Below are 21719 nucleotides of genomic sequence, written 5' to 3' on the forward strand. Positions count from 1 at the left end.
TTCAGGCCAGATCCGTGGTTGAAATAAATCACTATTCCATAGATAATATACGATGGTGATAGCGAAGAAGGCGCCGGCGTGTCCTCCCGGCCATGGGGATTAAACGCACGAGTACACTCCATATAAAACCCCACTTGTCCTTCTGAGACATCGAGTCATAAATGTCAAGATGTGGCAAACTCGATTTTTATTGATTTTTTTTATAGGCTCGTATTAAGTGTGAACATAATTGTATCTGTTTATATCTACCTAAATATTAATAATCCCTAAGTTTTAACCGACTTCAATAAAGGGGGAGGTCCTCAATTCAACTGTTTTTTTATTGTGTGTTACCTGGACGGTTTTTTTTTAATGGATAAATACATTTTGGTAATTCTAATTTTATTTGAAAATCGGTGTACCCACTTGTTCCAATTTAGTTTCATCAAGATCTTTTTTTTTTTTTTTTCCACAGGAGAAAATCGCCGGATCCCCACCCGCGCGGCAGGTGGGGTATGTGGGAGTTGAACCTCACTAAAAACTCCTGCCGCTCACAACCGGCGCCCTACCTCGGACCGGGCCGGAGCCCAGTCGGGGCTATTGAAACGGCGGGACAGGGTTGACGCAGAGCACATTACATCCATCCCACCGTCCTACGGACGCCGGACCGGCGGCCGCCAGCGACACGACCACCGGTTCCCTCGTTCAGCGGGCCGAGAGCCCGCTTTGATGGCGCCGCGTTACACCTTCCCCCAGAGCGGTCGGGGGAACGCGGTCTACCATCACCCGGCTTCCTATTGCGGGTGAGCGTGCAAAGCACGCCACCCCACGTCTGGGTCTCTCCCCGCACAAAACGGGTGGGACCCCTAGCTCTTAGGGGGCCAGGTCACGGATACGACCCCGGTCCCGACCCCCTGCTCGGCGGCGGCGGGTTTCTGCGTAGTGAGGAGAGCTTTCCCTCACTCGCCCCGCCGCCTCCTTCTGCGAGATGGTGCACTCGCAGAAGTCGAGCATAGCCTTCCATGACTCATCGCTGCCAAGCATCGACGCCACGACGCCAGGCAGCGACAAGTCAGGTCCTATCTTTGCGACCAGGACACGGCGCTGCACCTCCCAAGCGGGGCAGACAGCGAGCGTATGCTCCGCCGTGTCCAGGTCGTGTCCACAATGGTGACACCTCGTCGTCGGCTCAGCCCCTATCCGGCGCAGGTACTTCCCGAAGCATCCGTGCCCGGTCAGCACCTGCACCAGACGAAAGGTGAGACGTCCTTCGCCACGATTCACCCAGTCATCAAAGACTGGGTAAACCGCCTCGACGGTCCGTAGCCCCCACGTGGGGTTGGCCAATCGCCTCGACCACGACTCGAGCACGGACCGCCGAGAATGGGCCTTCCGCGCCCGCAGCTCACTTTCGGGGAGACGCGCCACGCCCTGAGCACGAAGCTCGCTGCGCCACCGATAGTCGGCAGCGAGCGACTCCGCCTCCAGCTCCCATGGCGGCGTCCCCGCCAACACACACGCCGCCTCGAAGGAGACGGTGCGATACCCGCGGATGACCCTGATGGCAACGGTGCGCTGCAGCCAGCGCAGGAACTGAGCCATAGTGGCCCGGTTGCGCGGCTCAGCCCATACAGGTGCACCGTACAGGGCCATCGATCGCACCACCCCCGCGTAGAGGCGGCGCACAACCTGATCCGGTCCCCCAATATTCGGGAGCAGCCGGCTCAAAGAACCGGCCGTCCTCATCAATCGGGGGACCAGCTCCGCAAAGTGAGCACGAAAAGCCCAACGGCTGTCCAACACGAGGCCGAGGTACTTCAACTGCACCCCGACCCCTATCCGGACGCCTCCAACCACGATGTGGGTGTCAACGGGTGGCGCCCTCCGCGGCCCGTGAAACCACAGAGCCTCGGATTTACTGAGCGCCACGTCGAGACCCAGCCTCCTTATCCTTCCGACGACGAGGGCCACCCCCGCTGTGGTGAGACGGGCAGACTCCCTATAATCATCCATCAAGATCTTTAGGAAGTTCTCGAGTTTTCCTTAATAATGCGAATTTAATTGTCTTTAACTGCATTAAAGATTAAATTTTTATTAAAGTTGGTCTTTATTTTTTGGTAATTTTTAATACCAGATTACAGACCAGACCACTATAACCAGAAATAAGATATTTTTTCATCGGCCAGGTGTTTTTCATGCACAAATACTGAAATCTGCGGAAAAACTGCGGTTACCTTATTAACACTTCAAAGTGATCTAAGTCATCTAATTGTCTGTAATTAAATAGATAGTAGCTATATACCAAAAACACCTTTTTATTGATACAGAAATAACATTGCAATAACTTTATGTAACTGAATTGTATAAACCAATAGGCGAATTTATAAGACACCGCACACAAGCCTTTAAGGATTTTGTGACACTTGATGTTGTAAATATGTTTCTAATTGATAATTAAAAAAAAATAAGCAAAGAGGTTTCTTACTACGGATAATTGATATAGCGCCATAGAAAGCCGGTGTGGCATACCGAAATATTTTGATTTGAATACCACTTTAATTTTTTCTTAAACTATGATGTTCCAACGGTCTACTTCCTAAGATATTAGCGAGCGAATAGTCAACATTGAATCGGAGTTGAATTATACTGCGCCCTCAGTTATAACTTATTTAAATTGCATGTAAAAAATATAGTCATTTTATGTTTCACTCAATCATGGTAATTGTCAAAATATTCTGTCTTTAAGTTTATTGATGCGATGCTATACTATGCTACTGGGTTCTACTAGGTTCAAGCCAAGTAAAAATGTAACACGCACTTAGGAATTGATTAGACGAATTAAACCGTGGAGTACAAAGCGAACGGTAGGGCCTGTTGTGAGCCCATACAGGTAAGAGCCATTTGTAACCTCTGGGTCTGCGGAGGTACTTCGGTTCCCCCTCTATTTTGTACCGTATGATCCATGGGGAGAGCTCTGAGGAATTGTTTGAGATGATACCATCATCTCGTTTTTACCATCGCACCACCCGCCACCGGAGTAGAGTTCATCCATCCTACCTGGAGCCACTGCGTTCATCCACAGTGCGTTTTCAGAGATCTTTTTTGCTACGGTGTTTCCCGAGCACTATGACATATCCTTCTTCAGACGAAGCTTGTAGAGAGTACTTAACGGTAGGCAGGGGCTTGGGTCTGCCCCTGGCATTGCTGAAATCCATGGGCGATGGTAACCACTCACCATCAGGTGGGCCGTATGCTCGTCTGCCTACAAGGGCAATAAAAAAAAAACCACCAGCCTACCCATTTCTGCCGTGAAGCAGTAATGCGTTTCGGTTTGAAGGGCGGGGCGGCCGTTGTACTGTAGAAACTGAGATCTTAGAACTCGTGTCTCGAGTTTGGTTACGGCATTTACGTTGTCTATGGTTTCCAGTAGCCATTTAGCACCAGATGGGCCGTGAGCTCGTCCACCCATCCAGAATAATGGTATTATAATCGTATTCCGAGCTCGCACGTTTAGCACAATACAATCCAGGTGGAAACGACAGTAAAGTAGCTTTGCGATTAGGTTTGAAAGTCAAAGCGAGGGATGGCCTGGAAAGTAGCATGACCTACGACATAGTTTTGCTTTTTAATAATTCACAGGGGATGTGTTTAGATCAAATCGATACTTTAATAAATGAAGATAATACGCCCGTTCAATGGTATAGAAGCGTACATGGTGATGATAAAATTATCAGACGGTCCATTTGGTCTGAGATGCCTAATTTATTTAACACTAGCCTTCCGATCGAGGCTTCACTTGCGTCGACTATGTGAAGTTTAAGTGAAATGTGTATAAATAGAGGCGGATTATCCGTAAGGCAAACTAGGCACGTGGCTAGGGGCGTGTAGTATAATAACCGGCAAACTTCTTGAGCATTTGTCGACGTAGTGGGGGTAAGTTTGCGCATGGTACACTCACGTGCAAAAACATTACTTACTCTGCGTCATAATGCTATTAAATTATTAAAATCAACATATGTATTTATTTATATATTTATTAGAACATCAACAAAACATATAGGTTAATAATTGTAATAATTTAATCTTGGGGTAAAATAGATATTCCTTCTATTAAGTCAAAACTAGAGCTGTTGCCAGGTCTTGGTTCAGTTGAAGCGAAGCTGGTATTTGTAATTTTTTTTTCGTTATCATAATCTTGACCATCATCATCATCACTGTTTTCATCACCCGAGTCGCTATCATCGTGATGAGTCGACATAGGGCTCATCGGCGTAGTTTACAACTCGGTCGATTCGGTCTTCTTTTTTGTCTATAATTAATTATTTTTTGAAGATATTCGATTCGTAGTAATCGAATGTTACTTTTTTCATTTACCAGCTTCCGATTATTTTCTGTCCTTTTTTTCCATCTGAAGCCTAGCTCTTTCATAATCCGTCGTAAGCTTAATTCCGAGCCATTAAAATTTATATCTTCTTTAAATTTTTCGAAGCCTTTCTACGGTACGGAGTTTCGCTGCTTGTTATGTAGTTATTATGATTACATCTTTTTATTACAGATTGAACGAAACTATCCATTCCGGTAACTTTCTTCTTCCCTGATCTTTTCTTACCCGGAGTCCGAAACACGGCGAGCAAGCCAGAGCCTTTAGCTTCGTTAATAATGCACCTAACAGTACTCACTAATGTTTTTATTGCTTCCGAAGTCTGTTTTAATTTTTCCATATCATTCTTCCCATGTTTTATAAAGAAGCAATATACGTCGTACACAAATTTTCTACCCTTTCTTTTAAGTACTACACCAGTTTGTCACGGCATAGTGTATGTTTTATAAAAAATCAACAAACACTCAACAAATAGCAATGGTAACAAAGTCCACAAGCAATTATAACAAATAACTTAACGATTAATAACGATAGACTTTCCACTGTACGCAAGCGTACTTTTGGGAGCAAGCGGAATGAGGGCGCAGTGCGGGACGCAGGGTTCGACTGATCTACCAATAACGCGCTCGATACGATTTCCCCTGCCGTCGCGCCTCACCCTCACCACCAAAGTGATCTAAAATTCGGTTCTGCGCAGTCAAGGTCATTTGCTCACGAAGTTTGCCGATTACTATACCAAGGGGCGCGCGAGCTCAGAATTTTTAAATAAATAAAGAAAATAACATATCGACGATTAAGACCTAAATGCTGATCTATAATCTAATTTGGACTTCCACAAATAATTCAAGACCAAAATTAGCCAAATCGGTCCAGCCGTTCTCGAGTTTTAGCGAGAATAACGAACAACAATTCATTTTTATATAAATAGATAGATGATGACCATTTATGGCCGGTATAGGGGCGCCGATAAAGTGATTGCCTATGGTGCTCGGGACTTTTAATCCGCCTTTGTGTATCAATTAATCTAATTAATTATTGCAATCAAAATAAAATTACTTCCAACTTTTCTGTCCTTACTGCTAGTTAGATGGATGAGCTCTTGGGCCCGTCTCTTAAATGAGAAACAAGTTTAAAAAGTGTCTAGCTGTAAGCAGTAAAATACAAAACACATACCCACTAAAATAGCGCAGCGTAACTGTGGTATGATATGAATTTAACATCTGTAAACGAAGCGAAGTGTGCTGAAATTACACTTCTTCCTACGATGGCCCTACCCTAATTGGTCGTTTTACGATGGTCACTCTTTCATGACTGTGTGTATTCATTGTCTACTCTCCATAACCGGAAAGCAGAACTGCTTTACGGGAGTAAAATACAAGATGTACATATGTACCCGTGCGAGATTGCAACACACAAAAGTACAACATTAGACTTTTCCCTTGCTACCAGCACATATTTCTTTTTAATAGCATATTCCATTACTTTAGTCAACCCTAGTCGTTTAAATAAATAAAAAATGAACTACTACTTTCAAAATATAGACATCGTGTTCACAAACAACTACCAGTCATTCTTTTGACAAGTAAAACCAGGGCTATTCCCATGACTTTCATTCACTGCTTGTCGCATACGAACTGAATTATTTACATAGCAAGTACATATTCCTTTGACTGTTTTGCTGGCATTGTCGGTAATTTCGGATGGACTGTTCGAAATTACCAATAATAGCAGCAAAACTTAATTTAATCTGTATTTAATTGTTTCAGCACTGTATGTAGTTGCTAGGTACGTGTAACTGTTTTAATTAAGTTTGAGATTAGTTAATGTGTTACCTGTAATGTATTCTACTGATGTATGTTGGTACCCAATATATAAACAATGACGTTTGATACGCCTGAATAGAAAAGTGAAATAAGAAAATATTTTTCTTAAAAACAAAAATAAGTATTCCCATGACACAGATTGAGCATTCTTTTATTTTATTCGGAATTGATACCTATTGTATCTTTCAATAACAGCCGCTTCTCTGCATACTCGATATTGTAGGCATTAACAGATATGTGAGTACTTTTTTATTCTATGAGACAGGGCGGGCGGCGCGAACCGAGGAATTCAGCCCCTTATCAGTGCGCACCGAGAGCCCGCGGCAGACACACGAGGTTAGTAAACCAATAGCAATATTCTAATTTTAAATTCTTGTAATCCATTTATCAATTATGCTGGTGGTTTTTTTTTCTTTCACATTTTCTTTCACAGGGTTGTCAGGTGTCTATTTTCTTAAGGATGTCCATATTGTTTTCCTTTAAATATAGAACTTTGATGGACAATTCATTATTTATGTAGTCACTGAGAATTTTATCATTGTTATTTTCTTCATCCACTAGCCAACGCCTCCCCGTTGGTTCCTGCAATAGTAATAATATCGTAAATAATATTATCATATAATATATTATATTATAATGTAATCGTAAATAATATCGGAGAGACTGGTGCAAATAAAAATTGATTAACTTTAATGAATTCAACAAAATGAACCCACTGAAATGAGTACTGTAAAAAATGTCTCAATATAGATAGTCTATACTACATTAAATAAAGACGAATAATTTTATTAAAATATTTTCGATACAGAATGTATACACTTATATTTACCTGGCAACACTAAGCAACTAACAAAGAATTTTATTGAAATTTGTTTCGAAGACCGTTCTCCTGTATGTTGTAGACCTAAATGGTATTCATTCGTCTATTGAGGTAAATCTATTCGGGAATGAACGGGATCGATAAGAGGCAAGCTCATTGTTACCTAAAGAGAATTAGTTTCCCACATTCATTTGACGCACAAATTGCGATCTAAATTTTATTGAGTTAAAGACTGTTTTCCTAATTTACTGGTTAACTAAATAATAAATGAAACTAAATTAATGTTAGTTAAATTACAATCATAGTGCCTTACAACAATATTTGGGAGCTTCATGTTCCGTATTAAATAAATTTAAGTTTGGCCCGGACTTGTTTTTAATTTTTTTAACTTTATGCACAAGAGTACAGAGTTGAATTTAATTCTTAAAGAATTACCTACCAGTCAACCATGGGTGCATTCCTTTTTGAGAAAAAATCTTATAAAGGACTTTATACTAACACAAACATTATAACGCAGTCCTTATAATAATAATAATATACAGGTTACATATTTAAATGTACATTCTCCTACGTATTTAAATTCCTATATATACATATAAATCATACACATAATACAACACAGACTTCTATTAAATAATACAAACTTTTCTACTTGTGATAGGTGTAAATAACAATTAATAATGTTTATGCTCCACCAAAGTAAATGTAAATGGAAAAATTTGATTCGAGCCCTACACCTCAGTAGAGGGTAATAGGAAGGAATGATGATGATGCTCCACCAATTGAAAATTTTGACGTAATTATATGCTGTATTTCATTCTGAAATTATACTTTTCTTTTTTTATTTTTTTTTATTTTTTTATTATTGAAAGTTTACTGGTGGCCCGGAGGCCTTTCCAGTTTCACCAGGACAGGTGGGCGAGCAAAGGCTCAGCCAAGAGGGGCGGGATTTGCTAACAACTGCCCGAGCGCCTCCGAAGGAGACCTAACAACTCAAGAGCAATTGTTTCGCGAATGAATCTACTACCGGATCGGAATCGCGACCCGCTGAGAAGATCCGGCGAGAAACTCAGCGGGCTGATGCATGGGTTAGGTTGCACGTCGACCTCTTTGTCGAGTTCGACGAGTACGGTTACCGGGGTCCCTAAGCCTGCCCCTAGTATTAGAGCTGAAGGCATCTAATGCAACGGTTATTGGATCTGATGGATCCGTAAGGACGTGTATACTTTTCGTGAGCCAGCAATGTATATTGCGGCGGACGTCGCCCATCGTCACGGGTTTTTGAACCTTTGTGACCATCTTCGGTTGTATTACAATGCGTGCCTGCATCGTCTAGAAATCATTAGTAAAATATTTTTTATTTCGCGATATATATAGAACTGGTTTTCGTTTTGGGAAATATCATTATCCCTTGCGTTTTATTTAAAATGAACTAGATTCTAAAAAATAATTATGTTGCATTAGTTGATTAAAGCCCATGGGTCTTATATCTTTTGACCTAGTATGCCTAATATGAGCAAATGAACGTATTGATTTTAAATTCTGAAACGGATAATATTCATCTATCTCTTATAATAAAATAGAGGTATCTATTAAACATATTTAATTTTATTGAACATTTTATAACATTTAAAATTTTATTCATCTTATATAAAAAAAACATATTAATTTCATTATTCAAAACAACAACTCTGACAGCGCGTCATAAGGATGCTAAAGATTTATTTTGTCAATTGAATTGTTATTTTCTTCTGTGTACAGTAAAGTACAGGATAGCATAAATCTAATATATATAAAATTCTCGTGTCACAATGTTCGTTCCCATACTCCTCCGAAACCGCTTGACCGATTCTCATGAAATTTTTTATGCATATTCAGTAAGCCTGAGAATCGGCTACTATCTATTTTTCATACCCCTAAGTGATTAGGGTTGTCCACCCCTAACATATTTTTTTTTATTTGGACATTTTTTTTTGTTATAATGAGGTATAGTAACCGGCAAACTTCTTGAGCAAATGACCTTGACTGCGCAGAACCGAATTTTAGATCACTTTGGTGGTGAGGGTGAGGCGCGACGGCAGGGGAAATCGTATCGAGCGCGTTATTGGTAGATCAGTCGAACCTTGCGCCCCGTACCGCGCCCTCGTTCCGCTTGCTCCCAAAAGTACGCTTGCGTACAGTAAAAAGTCTATCGTTATTAATCGTTAAGTTATTTGTTATAATTACTTGTTGACTTTGTTGCCATTGCTATATGTTGAGTGTTTGTTGATTTTTTATAAAAAATACACTATGTCGCGACAAACTGGTGTAGTATTCAAAAGAAAGGGTAGAAAAATTGTGTACGACGTATATTGCTTCATTATAAAACAGGGGAAGAATGATATGGAAAAAGTAAAACAGACTTCGGAAGCAAGAAAAACATCAGTGAGTACTGTTAGGTGCATTATTAACGAAGCTAAAGGCTCTGGCTTGCTCGCCGTGTTTCGGACTCCGGGTAAGAAAAGATCAGGGAAGAAGAAAGTTACCGAAATGGATAGTTTCGTTCAATCTGTAATAAAAAGATGTAATCATAATAACTACATAACAAGCAGCGAAACTCCACATCGTAGAAAGGCTTCGAAAAATTTAAAGAAGATATAAATTTTAATGGCTCGGAATGAAGCTTACGACGAATTATGAAAGAGCTAGGCTTCAGATGGAAAAAAAACACAGAAAGTAATCGGACGCTGGTAATTGAAAAAAGTAACATTCGATTACTACGAATCGAATATCTTCAAAAAATAATTAATTATAGACAAAAAAAGAAGACCAAACCGACCGAGTTGTAAACTACACCGATGAACCCTATGTCGACTCATCACGATGATAGCGACTCGGGTGATGAAAACAGTGATGATGATGATGGTCAAGATTATGATAACGAAAAAAAAATTACAAATACCAGCTTCGCTTCAACTGAACCAAGACCTGGCAACAGCTCTAGTTTTGATTTAATAGAAGGAATATCTATTTCACCCCAAGATTAAATTATTAGCCTATATTTTTTGTTGATGTTCTAATAAATATATAAAAAAATACATAATATGTTGATTTTAATAATTTAATAGCATTATGACGCAGAGTAAATAATGTTTTTGCACGTGAGTGTACCATGCGCGAACTTACCCCCACTACGTCGACAAATGCTCAAGAAGTTTGCCGGCTATTATATTATGTGCTTGAATGAGGTTTTGTTATTTTATTATATATTCCCTCATCGTTCACAGCACTACATACCTCTTTCACTCATTTACCACATCCTTACACACTTACAATAAGTTAGTTTTTTTTTCTACACTAGAAATTCCCTAGAAATCTTATATATGGCAAAACAATGTTTGCCGGGTCAGCTAGTCTATAATATAAAATAGTACCATCGATACGAGAATTGTATTGAGATTGAAATTTATATGCACATTTATTCAAATGACAAACGTTACGAAGGATCGATTTTCATTCTTCCGGCCTTTCGTTTCCCCTCACACCAAAGGCCACAATGTAAACTCGATTTGAACTAAGACGATATCATGCAACAGGTTGAAATTTACGACGGCTGTCACAGAAAAGTAAATCGTACGAATATGAAATTAAGGCTCATGAAATCTGCACGAGTATTAATTTTATGTTTTTTTTCCGTATAATTTAATCAAATCAAATTATGTCCGCGCGGGAAGACACCACCACCCTGCCTATTTCTGCCGTTAAGCAGTAATGCGTTTCGGTTTGAAGGGCGGGGCAGCCGTTGTAACTATACTTGAGACCTTAGAACTTATATCTCAAGGTGAGTGGCGTATTTACGTTGTAGATGTCTATGGGCTCCAGTAAGCACTTTACACCAGGTGGGCTGTGAGCTCGTCCACCCACCTAAGCAATAAAAAAAAAAAGACTACGGAGTAAATAAACGTACATCCAAACATTAAATCAGTAACAAATAAGAAATAGGAAAATCATATTTTATTCATTACAATGTTTTGTCAATGATTGTGAAGCTTAATTTTATTTCGTTCAAATACAGCTAGTAATAAGATTTATTTCAAAATTCCAGTTAGTTGACTGACAGACTACATCTTGAAAAATTAATCGACCGGTGTACCCAATAAATAAAGAAACATGCAATTATAAAATACAGATTTATAACAGAAGTGGGAATCATGTAAATTATATAAGCTATTGTCATTAGACCTGTTGCATTTTGGTCTCTCAGTTCCATAATTTCATAATGAACAAACAGTAAATTTTAACATTAAAAATAAATCGATTAACAAATTCCTGGTCAGATCCATCCCGATCCGTCAACAGCACACACAAAACGATTCAATTCTCATCGTCACGTCAAATATTTCCACATTAATACTCATAATACGGGTGCTGCCATCCGGGGGTACATTCCGCCTGGTTTCTCGACAAAGCCTTCCCCTCAAAACCCTCCCCGACAGGGCCTGTCTGTTCCCTCTCCTCATCCTCGAAGGCGCCGCCGCCGGCCCGCTGTGAGGAGGCGCGAGGAAGATTTATTACCCTCAGATATCATACACGAGGATTTGTAAAGAAAATTTTACGGGACAGTTACACAAACCCAAAGCGTTTTGCAAAGTAATGAAGTCTTTTAATCGTCAAATATTTAATGTCTTTTATACGATTTGAAATAAATCAAGAAACAAATAATTCTGATTATTGTAATGATACAATCACGGAATAGATGATACAATGATGGTTTTAAGTCGTGAAGCGATTATGACACTTAATTATTGTAACGCTTCTTTAGAGACTCTGTAGTCAAATAACAAATGGAACTTAATTATTTTCACGTCTGTCGTAAAAAATACTTTGTCTAACGCTTAGGTAGATGAACGATCTCACAAGCTCACGGTATCGCATAGCATCGACAACGTAAATGTCGCTCAACCAACCTTGAAACATTAGGTCTAAGTCTCAGTTTTGTAGTATAACGGCTGCCCCACCCTTGAAACCGAAGCAAATAATTGTTTTACGGCAGAAATTAACGGGATAGTGGTACTTATTCGTGCGGCCTCACAAGAGGTCCTACTACCAGTAATTATGCAAATTATATATTTCCGGGTTTGATTTTTATTACACCATCTTATTCCTTCACCGTGGAGGTCAATCGTGAACGTTTGTTAAGTACGTATTTCATTAATCTAACCTGACGACGGACCCCAGTATCCAGGCTACGACACACACGCACCTACCCCGTTTTTGGCTCTGTTAAGAGACCAACGGTACTTATAAAATAATTCGATTGTATATTAAAATGTTAATTACAATAAGGTAATTTCACACATACGAAGAACAAATTTAAATACCTATATATTGGAATCTTCGATCTTCAAAACGGATTGGGTAAATAATAAATAATAGTTTAAAAAAAGTAACAAAATAGAAAATAATTTTTAATAAATTTGAATTATAAATAGTGTAAGAAAAAATGATTTTATTGTAAAAAAAGCGTGGGGTGCATGGTATCAGTAGTTATAAATATTTTATGAACAGATATGAGTAGAAGGGTTATTTTGATTATATCCTGAAAAGCACCCCACGCTTTTTTAGTTGAATTTCAATTTTTTCAATATTTTTTTTAATATTCAATTGTCATCGGTCCTTAATAAGTATACCAAATTTTGAGTTAATCCGACGTTTTGAAGGGGGTCAAAATCATGTTCAAAGATTCCGTTACAAACATACATAGGTACGTCTGAAGCTAATAAAAGCGTATTAAAAACGGAAGTACATTCATTAATTACCATTTGATGGTATATTATTTATCGCTTTTGAGTGAGTATCCGAAGCTGTTTTATGAAGCGAACTTGTTTACAGTTTAGCAACAACCTGATTAGTGTTATGAATAAGTCTTGGAAGAAGTTCGATCGGCCTTGACCCGAAGTGGGTAGGCGCCCCTTTGTAGACACGCCCCTGAGCATTTAAACTTACCTACTATTATGAATAAGTCTGTCAACTTCTATGTAGTCGTATCGTTCTAGTTATCAAATGGCGGAAATATAATATTATGAGTTTTTTGTCGGATCTTCGCAGTAGGTCGCGATTCTAATTCGAAGGTAGATTCAGTGAAGCAATACTCATGCTAGATGAGATTTTAACAGACTTGAGGCCCGTGAGGTCGCCCACCAGACAGCGTGAAGTACAGTATAATATTTACGGGACACGGCCACACAATAACCGGAACCCAAAATATCATATGAGGTAAAATCGAGATTTTAAAAGACGTCATTAACAAACCAATCTAAAAATAGTAAAAAAATCTTGATTAACTAGGTATAACTAACCAGTTGCATGTGGTTACGAGAGCCCTCTCAATCATGTCAATCCTATCAAACTGAACCGAGATGTTAAAATAGGTGTTGAAGAAGCAATATTTTAATCATTCTTCTATATCGTTCCCTCAGTGCTGAGGATCGCGACCACATGTGACTTTCCTCCACTGTGTTAGATCATGGATGGCATGGGCCGCATGGTACAGACTACCACCAAGTGCTTCTCCTACTAGATCTGACCATCTGGCTTGTGTTCTGCCCACGGGGCGGTTGCCCTCTATGCGACCCGTAATTATGAGCTTCTCTAATTAATGTTTGGGAGACCGCATGATGTGTCTGAAGAAGCTCATAGCACGTGTATATTTTATCATAGGTATAATCAATTTGATTAGTTTCAGAGATGGCGGACTTCGTAGTCGTGATGCCGTCGATGAAGGACGCCGTGATCCAGCACCTTCGGGACAGCTTCTTCGCGGACGAGCCCCTCAATAAGGCGGTGGGGCTCTGCGAGAGGGGCCAACCACACGCGGCCCTAGAACGCCTTTGCCTTGCAACTATGACCGACGGTCTTTCTATTGCCGCCATGGACGGTGACAAGGTGGATAGAACCACAACTAATACAGTTTACTTTATTCGTGGGGCATATGTTCCGAAAAATATAGAAACCGTGAATATGGAATGTTTTTTATTTATTGCTTAGATGGGTGGACGAGCTCACAGCCCACCTGGTGTTAAGTGGTTACTGGAGCCCATAGACATCTACGACGTATTAGCGACTTGAGATATAAATTCTAAGGTCTCAAGAATAGTTACAACGGCTGCCCCATAAGCTTATCCATTTTGACTTTACGAGCGAATTGAATGTCTTTGTAGGCAGACGAGCATACAGTCTACCTCATGGTGAGTGGTTACCGTCGCTCATGGATGTCAGTAATGCCAGGGGCAGTCTGGCCCCTACCTACCGATGTGTTACTCCCTGCAAGTTGTTCTTATTACTGTGCTGTGTTGATCCCAGGTGTTAGGCGTTGCTCTGAACGGTATTTTATGACACGGCGACATCGAGCAGTCGATCGAGAAGATAAAGCAGTCCACTGACGAGAAGTTCAACAAGATATTCAACATTCTGTACACTGTCAGCCGGGATTTGAACCTCTTTAATACTTTTGAGGTTAAATATATAATTTTTATTTTTAACTAGCGACCCGCCCTCGCTTCAGGAACTGTAATTTATTATTGATTTCTCCACTATTTAATGGATATTATTATACATATAAACCTTCCTCTTCAGTCACTCTATCTATTAAAAAAACTGCATCAAAATCCATTGCGTAGTTTTAAAGATTTAAGCATACATATGGATATAGGGACAGAGAAAGCGACTTTGTTTTATACTATGTAGTGATTATATGCCGACTGAGCTAATCGCCAGCCCGATCCTCTCTGGTCACCGTAGTCCATGAAAATCACGACTTAAATGGCACCAATCCATTGAGGTATATCGTACATCGACAATCCCATCCTTGACCCAACAGCGCGGGCTTGCCCTACCAACCGCATTTTAGTGCCTAGACCGGTCACATATATACAAAGACGAAGTCACGGCCCACATGTAGTTAAGTGGTTATTGAAGGTAAGATACCACTACAAGAACGCCGCTGCCTACCTCGAAATGTGAGTCTAAACTTCAATTGTATAGTATTACGGTTGTCCCACCCTTCAAATCGAATCCTTTGACATTTAGCAGAAATATGAAGGCTGCTACCTACCTGTGTAAGCACACAAAGAGCTAATAAATAAAAACACACACACATGTTATTCCTTCATAATGGAAGATGATCGTGAACATATCTTAAGTAAAATTAATAGGTACCCTCTTACGAGAAGTAAATCCGGCGTCTTGTTACTTTGTTTGATTTATCGCATTTGATCTACAGTGGTTTTTACGGATGTTCCGTTACAACTACTGAACCATGCTAACGATTAACTTGTAACTTGATATCCATGTAGAAAATACATGTACTTAATGGTTAGGCTAATATTTATATGAGTGTTGGACTTCCTACCCCGTTAATGATGAGAATTTTTGTGGGGGTGAGAAATAATAATGTTAATTTTAAATGCTCAGCGAAGCGGACGGGTGCAGCTAGTTTAAGTATCATCATCATAATTATCCCGCCCTTCTCCCAGTCACCTGGGGTCGGCACAACATGTTTTCTCCTTCCATACTCTTCTATCATGTACCATTTCTTCGCTCACTCCCCTCTTACCCATATCGTCTTTCACGCAATCCATCCATTTTTTCTTAGGTCTACCTCTTCCTCTATATCCATCCATGTTCATAGTTAACACTCTCTTAACAACCTCTTTTTCATTTCGTCTCATCGCATGTCCATACCATCACAAACGCGCACTTCTCAGCTTCTCTGTCACAGGTGCCACTTTCACTTAGAGCAGCTAGTTTAAGTATAATAATATGTACTAGAGGTCCCGCAGTAGTCGAAATTCGACTATAATTAATTGGAATTGAAAGTTTGTATACTAATAAGATTGTATTTTATACTTCTATAATCACAAATTTGGCCAAGACTACACTATAAAAAATATTAACAAAGGCAAACAATATTTAATCTATCCTCAATTTGACAACAGATGTCAAGAACAAAAGTTTGACAATAAATAGTATGCATGCGTGTGTGCGTCAAATACATGGTATGTAGTGTGTATAATGTTTTCTTTATTGATTTAATGTATCTTTTATGCATTATTTAAAAAAAATATTAGCATTGTGCACTTCTTCTCTATATTCTCTATAAGTGTGGGAAATTTCATACTCCTCCGTCCGCGCAATTTTCGTAAAAAGGGATACAAAGTTTTTGCTTTACGTATTAATATATAGATTACAGTTTCTAGATATCTTTCTTATTACGTACCGCCCGGCTCTGGAATTAACTCTTCTTCGGGGTCTTCCCGAGCGCTATGACATGTCCTTCTCCTACGTGTTTTTAGCTGACCTATTTGATATTTTCAGGTGGATCTAATCATGGAGTGCCGGATCATATCGGTACACGAGAACGCTCGTGGACGTGGTCTCGCCAAGGAGCTGATGAAACGAAGCATCGATCTTGCCAGGGATAATGAGTTTAAAGTTTGTTTGTTGCTTTATTTTGATGTGGTGTTTCTTAATGGTGGTAGGATATCTTGTCAGCTCGCAAGGGGTAGGTGCCACCTGTCTATTTTTGCCGTGAAGGAGTAATGCCTTTCGGTCTTGGGCAGCCGTTGTACTGTAAAATTGAGACTTAGAACTCATGTCTGAATGTATGTGGTAAAATCTACGTTGTTGATGTCTATGGGCTCGGATAACCACTAAAAACCAGGTGTATCGTGAGCTCCTTCACCCAACGAAGCAATAAAAAATATGTGATAGTATTTTTTTTGTCTTGTTACTGTACTTAAAACTTGCAAACTTTACAGTAATATTGAGTTGAGAACGTAATAATTTATAGACCACGATTATTCCTGTTTATGTTAATGTTTTGAAACATCTTGTCAGTAATATATTAAATAATAAAATAAATAAATCGTTGTCAAAAACGCTATTATAAAACGCAAATAAGAAAATAGTTTAACAAGACAAAAGAAGGAAGTAGCTGAGATAAACTTGTCGGTAATAAATACTTCGAACAGTACAAATGTTGGGCCACGCCCCTTTTCTTTGTAATGCTGTGCGGGGTATGGAGTGTGGATCTTATACTCATCACTTTTAAAAACACGCCTGCGACGGAAAATGCATGTTCATGATTAAATAAAATTCCACCGAAGTATAAATTAAAAACTGTATTCAACACTTCGAACACCTAAAACACTCAACAAACACTTTAAAATTCTCAATTCGCTTCTTCCGCTTCGCTTCAGGTGATCCGTTCGCTGTTTCGCTTCGAGTAGTTCCGATTACTGACTGACTGCGTGCTATCCCTGCAACGCTTTTATAGTCGATACCACATCCCTATAATTATCGAGAATATTCCACACATTTCGAGTATTGTGTTTCCGCTATCTGACAATAGATGGCGTTGCACTTCTTGAGCGTTCTAGCTGCTACTAGATCTTCGATACTCGTTCGACTATTCGGCGTTACTCTTACCGGCGTAACAATTTTATACAATAAAGCTGTTTATTCGCGGGGTATATGTTCCGTAAATATGCCGCGAATACAGAAACCCTAAATATGGAAAGGCGCGTTTACAAGTTGGATACGTACATATTGGAACCCTTTTTATCGATCTGTATGTGCCGATATACCTATTACATCTGCGTATAAAGAAATCTTTAGCCGCGTACATTGGAATTGGGTCGCATTTTTTTAATCTGCGAATAGTGAAAACGCGAATGAAAGAAGCGCTAATAAGGAGTTTTTACTGTACTTTGTAGCGTAATCAGTGCTATATTTACATTCCCAATCCTGCGGACCGAATTATGAACAGTCGACGTCGCCCTAAGCACGTCATTTCGGATCCTCCCGATCCACCAACGGTGCTTGAGGTACCTAAAAGCACCGGTCATCGTTCTCCTCGAACCTGTCGTTTGCGACGAAGGGCTCGGCGGGTAAATTAACCCACAGATACAGCCCTTTAAGTTTCTTGCCGGATCTTCTCAGTGGGTCGCATTTCCGATACAGTGCTAGATTCTGAGAAGCACTGCTCTTGCTAGGGTCTGTGTTAGCAACAACTTCAGGTTTGAGCCCCGTGAGCCAACCTACTAATTCGGCGAATCTAATATAACCTCGAGATTAACAGAATAGGTAGGACAAAAAAAAGTTGTTTATTAATTCACGGAAATTCTTCATTTCTACGTTTGTAACTCATTTTCTTTTTCCAGTTGTTCAAGGTAGACGCAACGGGCGCATTTTCTCAACGCATTTGCAGGAGCCTAGGCCTCGAAGAGCTCAAAAGCGTCCGCTACGATGAGTACTGTGATGAGAGTGGAACACCTATTTTTAGAGTTCCACCACCGCACCACGCCCTCTGTGTTATGATTTTGAAACTTCCATGAATAGTTTCATTATGTGAATACTAGATGTCGCTTTCGTTGAAATGTACAACCGTTTTAATAAATTCCATTATTTCATTACACATTTTATATAGATATTGAAAATTTTATATATTTTAGTAGTACATATTTTAAGCTGTGTAAGCTTATAGTACCGGGATTGTTTAAATGTACTTTGGATCAAGCTGGTTATGAGCGCAATGGAGATAATAGCAGAAACGTATCTATGTACAAGGGATGTATTAAGTTTACTTTTTTTTTTTATTGCCTTTGTAGGCAGATGAGCATACGGCCCACCTGATGGTAAGTGGTTACCGTCGCTCATGGACGTCAGCAATGCCAGGGGCAGAGCCAAGCCACTGCCTACCATAAAAGTTATATCCGCAATCTGTCTTTTATTACTATTGTTATTGGTTGCGTTACCGTTGTTACTATGTACGTTATGGTTGCCTAAAAGATATCGCTATTAGCGATAAGTTGTGAATTGCTTATTTCCATGAATAAAGTTTTATCTAAATTCCTATATCTGTGTCACACACAGAAACGCAAGCAGTGGTATAAATATTATTACGTAAAATGTAGCTGGAACCAATCTAACTCATCGCTATGAATAAATAATGTTAAATAGAGGCAATTTAAAATATTTTTATTGAAGTTACGAAAAAGCATTTTGATTAAGAGTTAAAAAAAATTTTTTGTTGTCACTTTGGTGATTCTATTCAACAAATAAATTGCTTCCAGTGAGAAGATCTAGTATACTCGTTACCTGGTATATTACTAGTTTGTAGTATTCATGTTTGATAGTACTATTTTATTATTTTGTAGAACATTTACCATATTTTGGGAGTAGTTGTCTACATATTGTATCGTTGATGTCTCTAAAATGGCACAAATTATCTATATTCTGTATGGTTACAGTAGTGAATAATAATACACTATCGCTGAGATATATAACTGTTAGCTCGATGTGTAGTAATGATGTTGAATATTTATCGAAAATGTATATTAAACCACTGTATCTAATAGTAAACATGTTTTTTATTACTAAATATCCCATAATCTTTGCTATATTTTACATGGCTTTGCCATTTTCTTTTATCCTAAACTGACTAATTCTATAAATTAAAATAAATGAGTATCTAAGTTACGTATAACAGGCCAGGGCTTAGCTGGAATCTTGAAATAAATGTTTCATAATAGTTTCCAGCACTTCAATAAAATCAAAACGATATTTAAAATTATTTTGTTATTAATATCTATTATACTTACCATATCGTAATATGTAACTTCTTGTCTTCTTATTATAACATAATATCATTTATTTATTGGAGCTTCTAGTGGCTTCTACACATTACAATGTGATGAGCAAGTTTGGAAACCTCGGGCTTAGTGACGTGAAACGGTGTGTCTATTACCGGAGAAAAACCGGTTACTTATTTAACCGGTAATCACCAGCTAATTATTTGACAAACCAATACAGAATTCTCAACTATTTTTACTTAAGTGTATCCGAAAAATTCTCTCTTTATCTTTTAATTCACAGATTACCTTTCACTTCTTTCTAGAAAAGTAAAACATTGAAAAAAAAACTGTACTTATTTGTTTTACAAAGCGTTAGTAAATGTCCACTAAATTATGGAACATAAACAGTAAATGGTACTTATTTACATCAAATGTTCAGAAATAATTTTCGCCATCAGGAATATTTTTCGTCTGCGAAAGAATTGGTAATAAATAATAATTTAAAAAAAAACTAACAAAATACGCTTTTATAGAAAATCCAACTAAAAAATAGAAAATAAATTTTAATAAATTTGAATTAAACATAGTGTAAGAAAAAAATATTTTATTGTAAAAAAAGCGTGGGGTGCTTTTCAGGATATTATTAAAACAACCCTTCTTCTCATATCTGTTCATAAAATATTTATAACTACTGATACCATGCACCCCACACTACACACTATTTTTAAATCAAATTTATTTTCTATTTTTTAGTTGGATTTTCTATAAAAGCGTATTTTGTTATTTTTTTAAAATTATTATTTGTTTTTCATTTTTTGGATGAATTAGAAATTTTTTTTTCATTCTTTTTCATATTTATTTTTCATCGGTCCTTAATAAGTATACCAAATTTTTCGTTAATCCGACGTTTTGAAGGGGGTCAAAATTATGATCAAAGATTCCGTTACAAACATACATACGTCTGAAGCTAATAAAAGCGTATTAAAAAGAGAACTGACCGGCAATATTACGATTTCTAATTCAACCTTATCAAGATCATTAAATACAGTCGATCAAAGACATCCTCTATTCGAAACATCGAAGCTACTACCTTAAGCAAAGAAAGTCAGAATATTCCATGAAGTCTACTGCTTCAGCAGTAACTATACTTAGAATGTACGTAAATAGAAACGCAAATCACTACCGATGTTTCTAAACTGAAGTTAGAACTGTCTGAAGAGTCTAAACTGAAGAAAATATCTGAAACTTTATGAAGTACAAAAATAAGCATTTGAAACCTCTAAATAAAATAATCTAAAAGTATCCTTCGGTCGGCGCAATCTCTGTACCTTCACAGGAAATGTTTCCTTAGAAAGCAAACAACAATAAATGACCAACTTCGATCAGAAGTTGTTGAAATATTATTTGAAAATAATAAACATTTTCTACTTATAGAGGTCTCTTTGATATAGTTTCTGAGGGCCGATCCCGGCGGCACTGCAATGCCGGGCCGACCCGTGAAGAGAGTAGACATGTGTAAGTAATGCGAGTGATATTACTCGGGTAATATTACTCTACGATGTAATGCAACATCACACATTACGCGAAGGAAACAAACATCACACCATCACCCAACATGTTTCTTTCTTTGTCGTGTAATGTTGCTTAATACACGAACGGAACCGAGCGAGCGAGACAGACCGATCGACGCAAAATAAATGAGCAAGCGACACGGAATTATTCCTAGTGATTTGGAACCGTATGTCCTGGCCGCTAGGTACATTTTTATACCTATGGTACGTCTGAATTTTAATATAGGTATTTGTGTTTATATTTTTCATGCGGCCAGCCGGTAGTTTCCCGCAAGTACTTACTTAATTTTTTATTCGCAACTTTTGTAAAATCGCTAGTCGCTCGTAATTGTTTAGTAATATTTCATATTAATTTTTGTGTTTGATTTGAATTACTTAAGCACTTGTTTGAAGATAGTTTTATTATTTGTTTTAATGCGTGTTTAATAAGTGAAAGAAATAACGGCGTCTAAATGAAAGTACAGTCCTCCTTGGATGCACTTTGAGGATATCGCGCCGAAACAATGCATCTACTGCTCTCGTATATTAACA

General features: G+C 38.5%; 1 protein-coding gene across 1 annotated transcript; it reads left to right on the forward strand.

Moving 5' to 3' along the window:
* The first annotated feature begins 6449 nt into the window (after window positions 1-6449).
* AANATL7 (Arylalkylamine N-acetyltransferase-like 7) lies at window positions 6450-19420 on the forward strand. Its single transcript, XM_028176179.2, is given in 5 exon segments — window positions 6450-6519; window positions 13722-13927; window positions 14345-14497; window positions 16358-16474; window positions 18205-19420. Coding segments are annotated over 4 exon segments (642 nt in total). The 5' UTR covers window positions 6450-6519; window positions 13722-13729; the 3' UTR covers window positions 18379-19420.
* Window positions 19421-21719: the final 2299 nt, after the last annotated feature.

This window comes from Bombyx mandarina, chromosome 18 (genome assembly GCF_030267445.1).
Source record: "Bombyx mandarina strain Sakado chromosome 18, ASM3026744v2".
Lineage (NCBI taxonomy): Eukaryota > Metazoa > Arthropoda > Insecta > Lepidoptera > Bombycidae > Bombyx > Bombyx mandarina.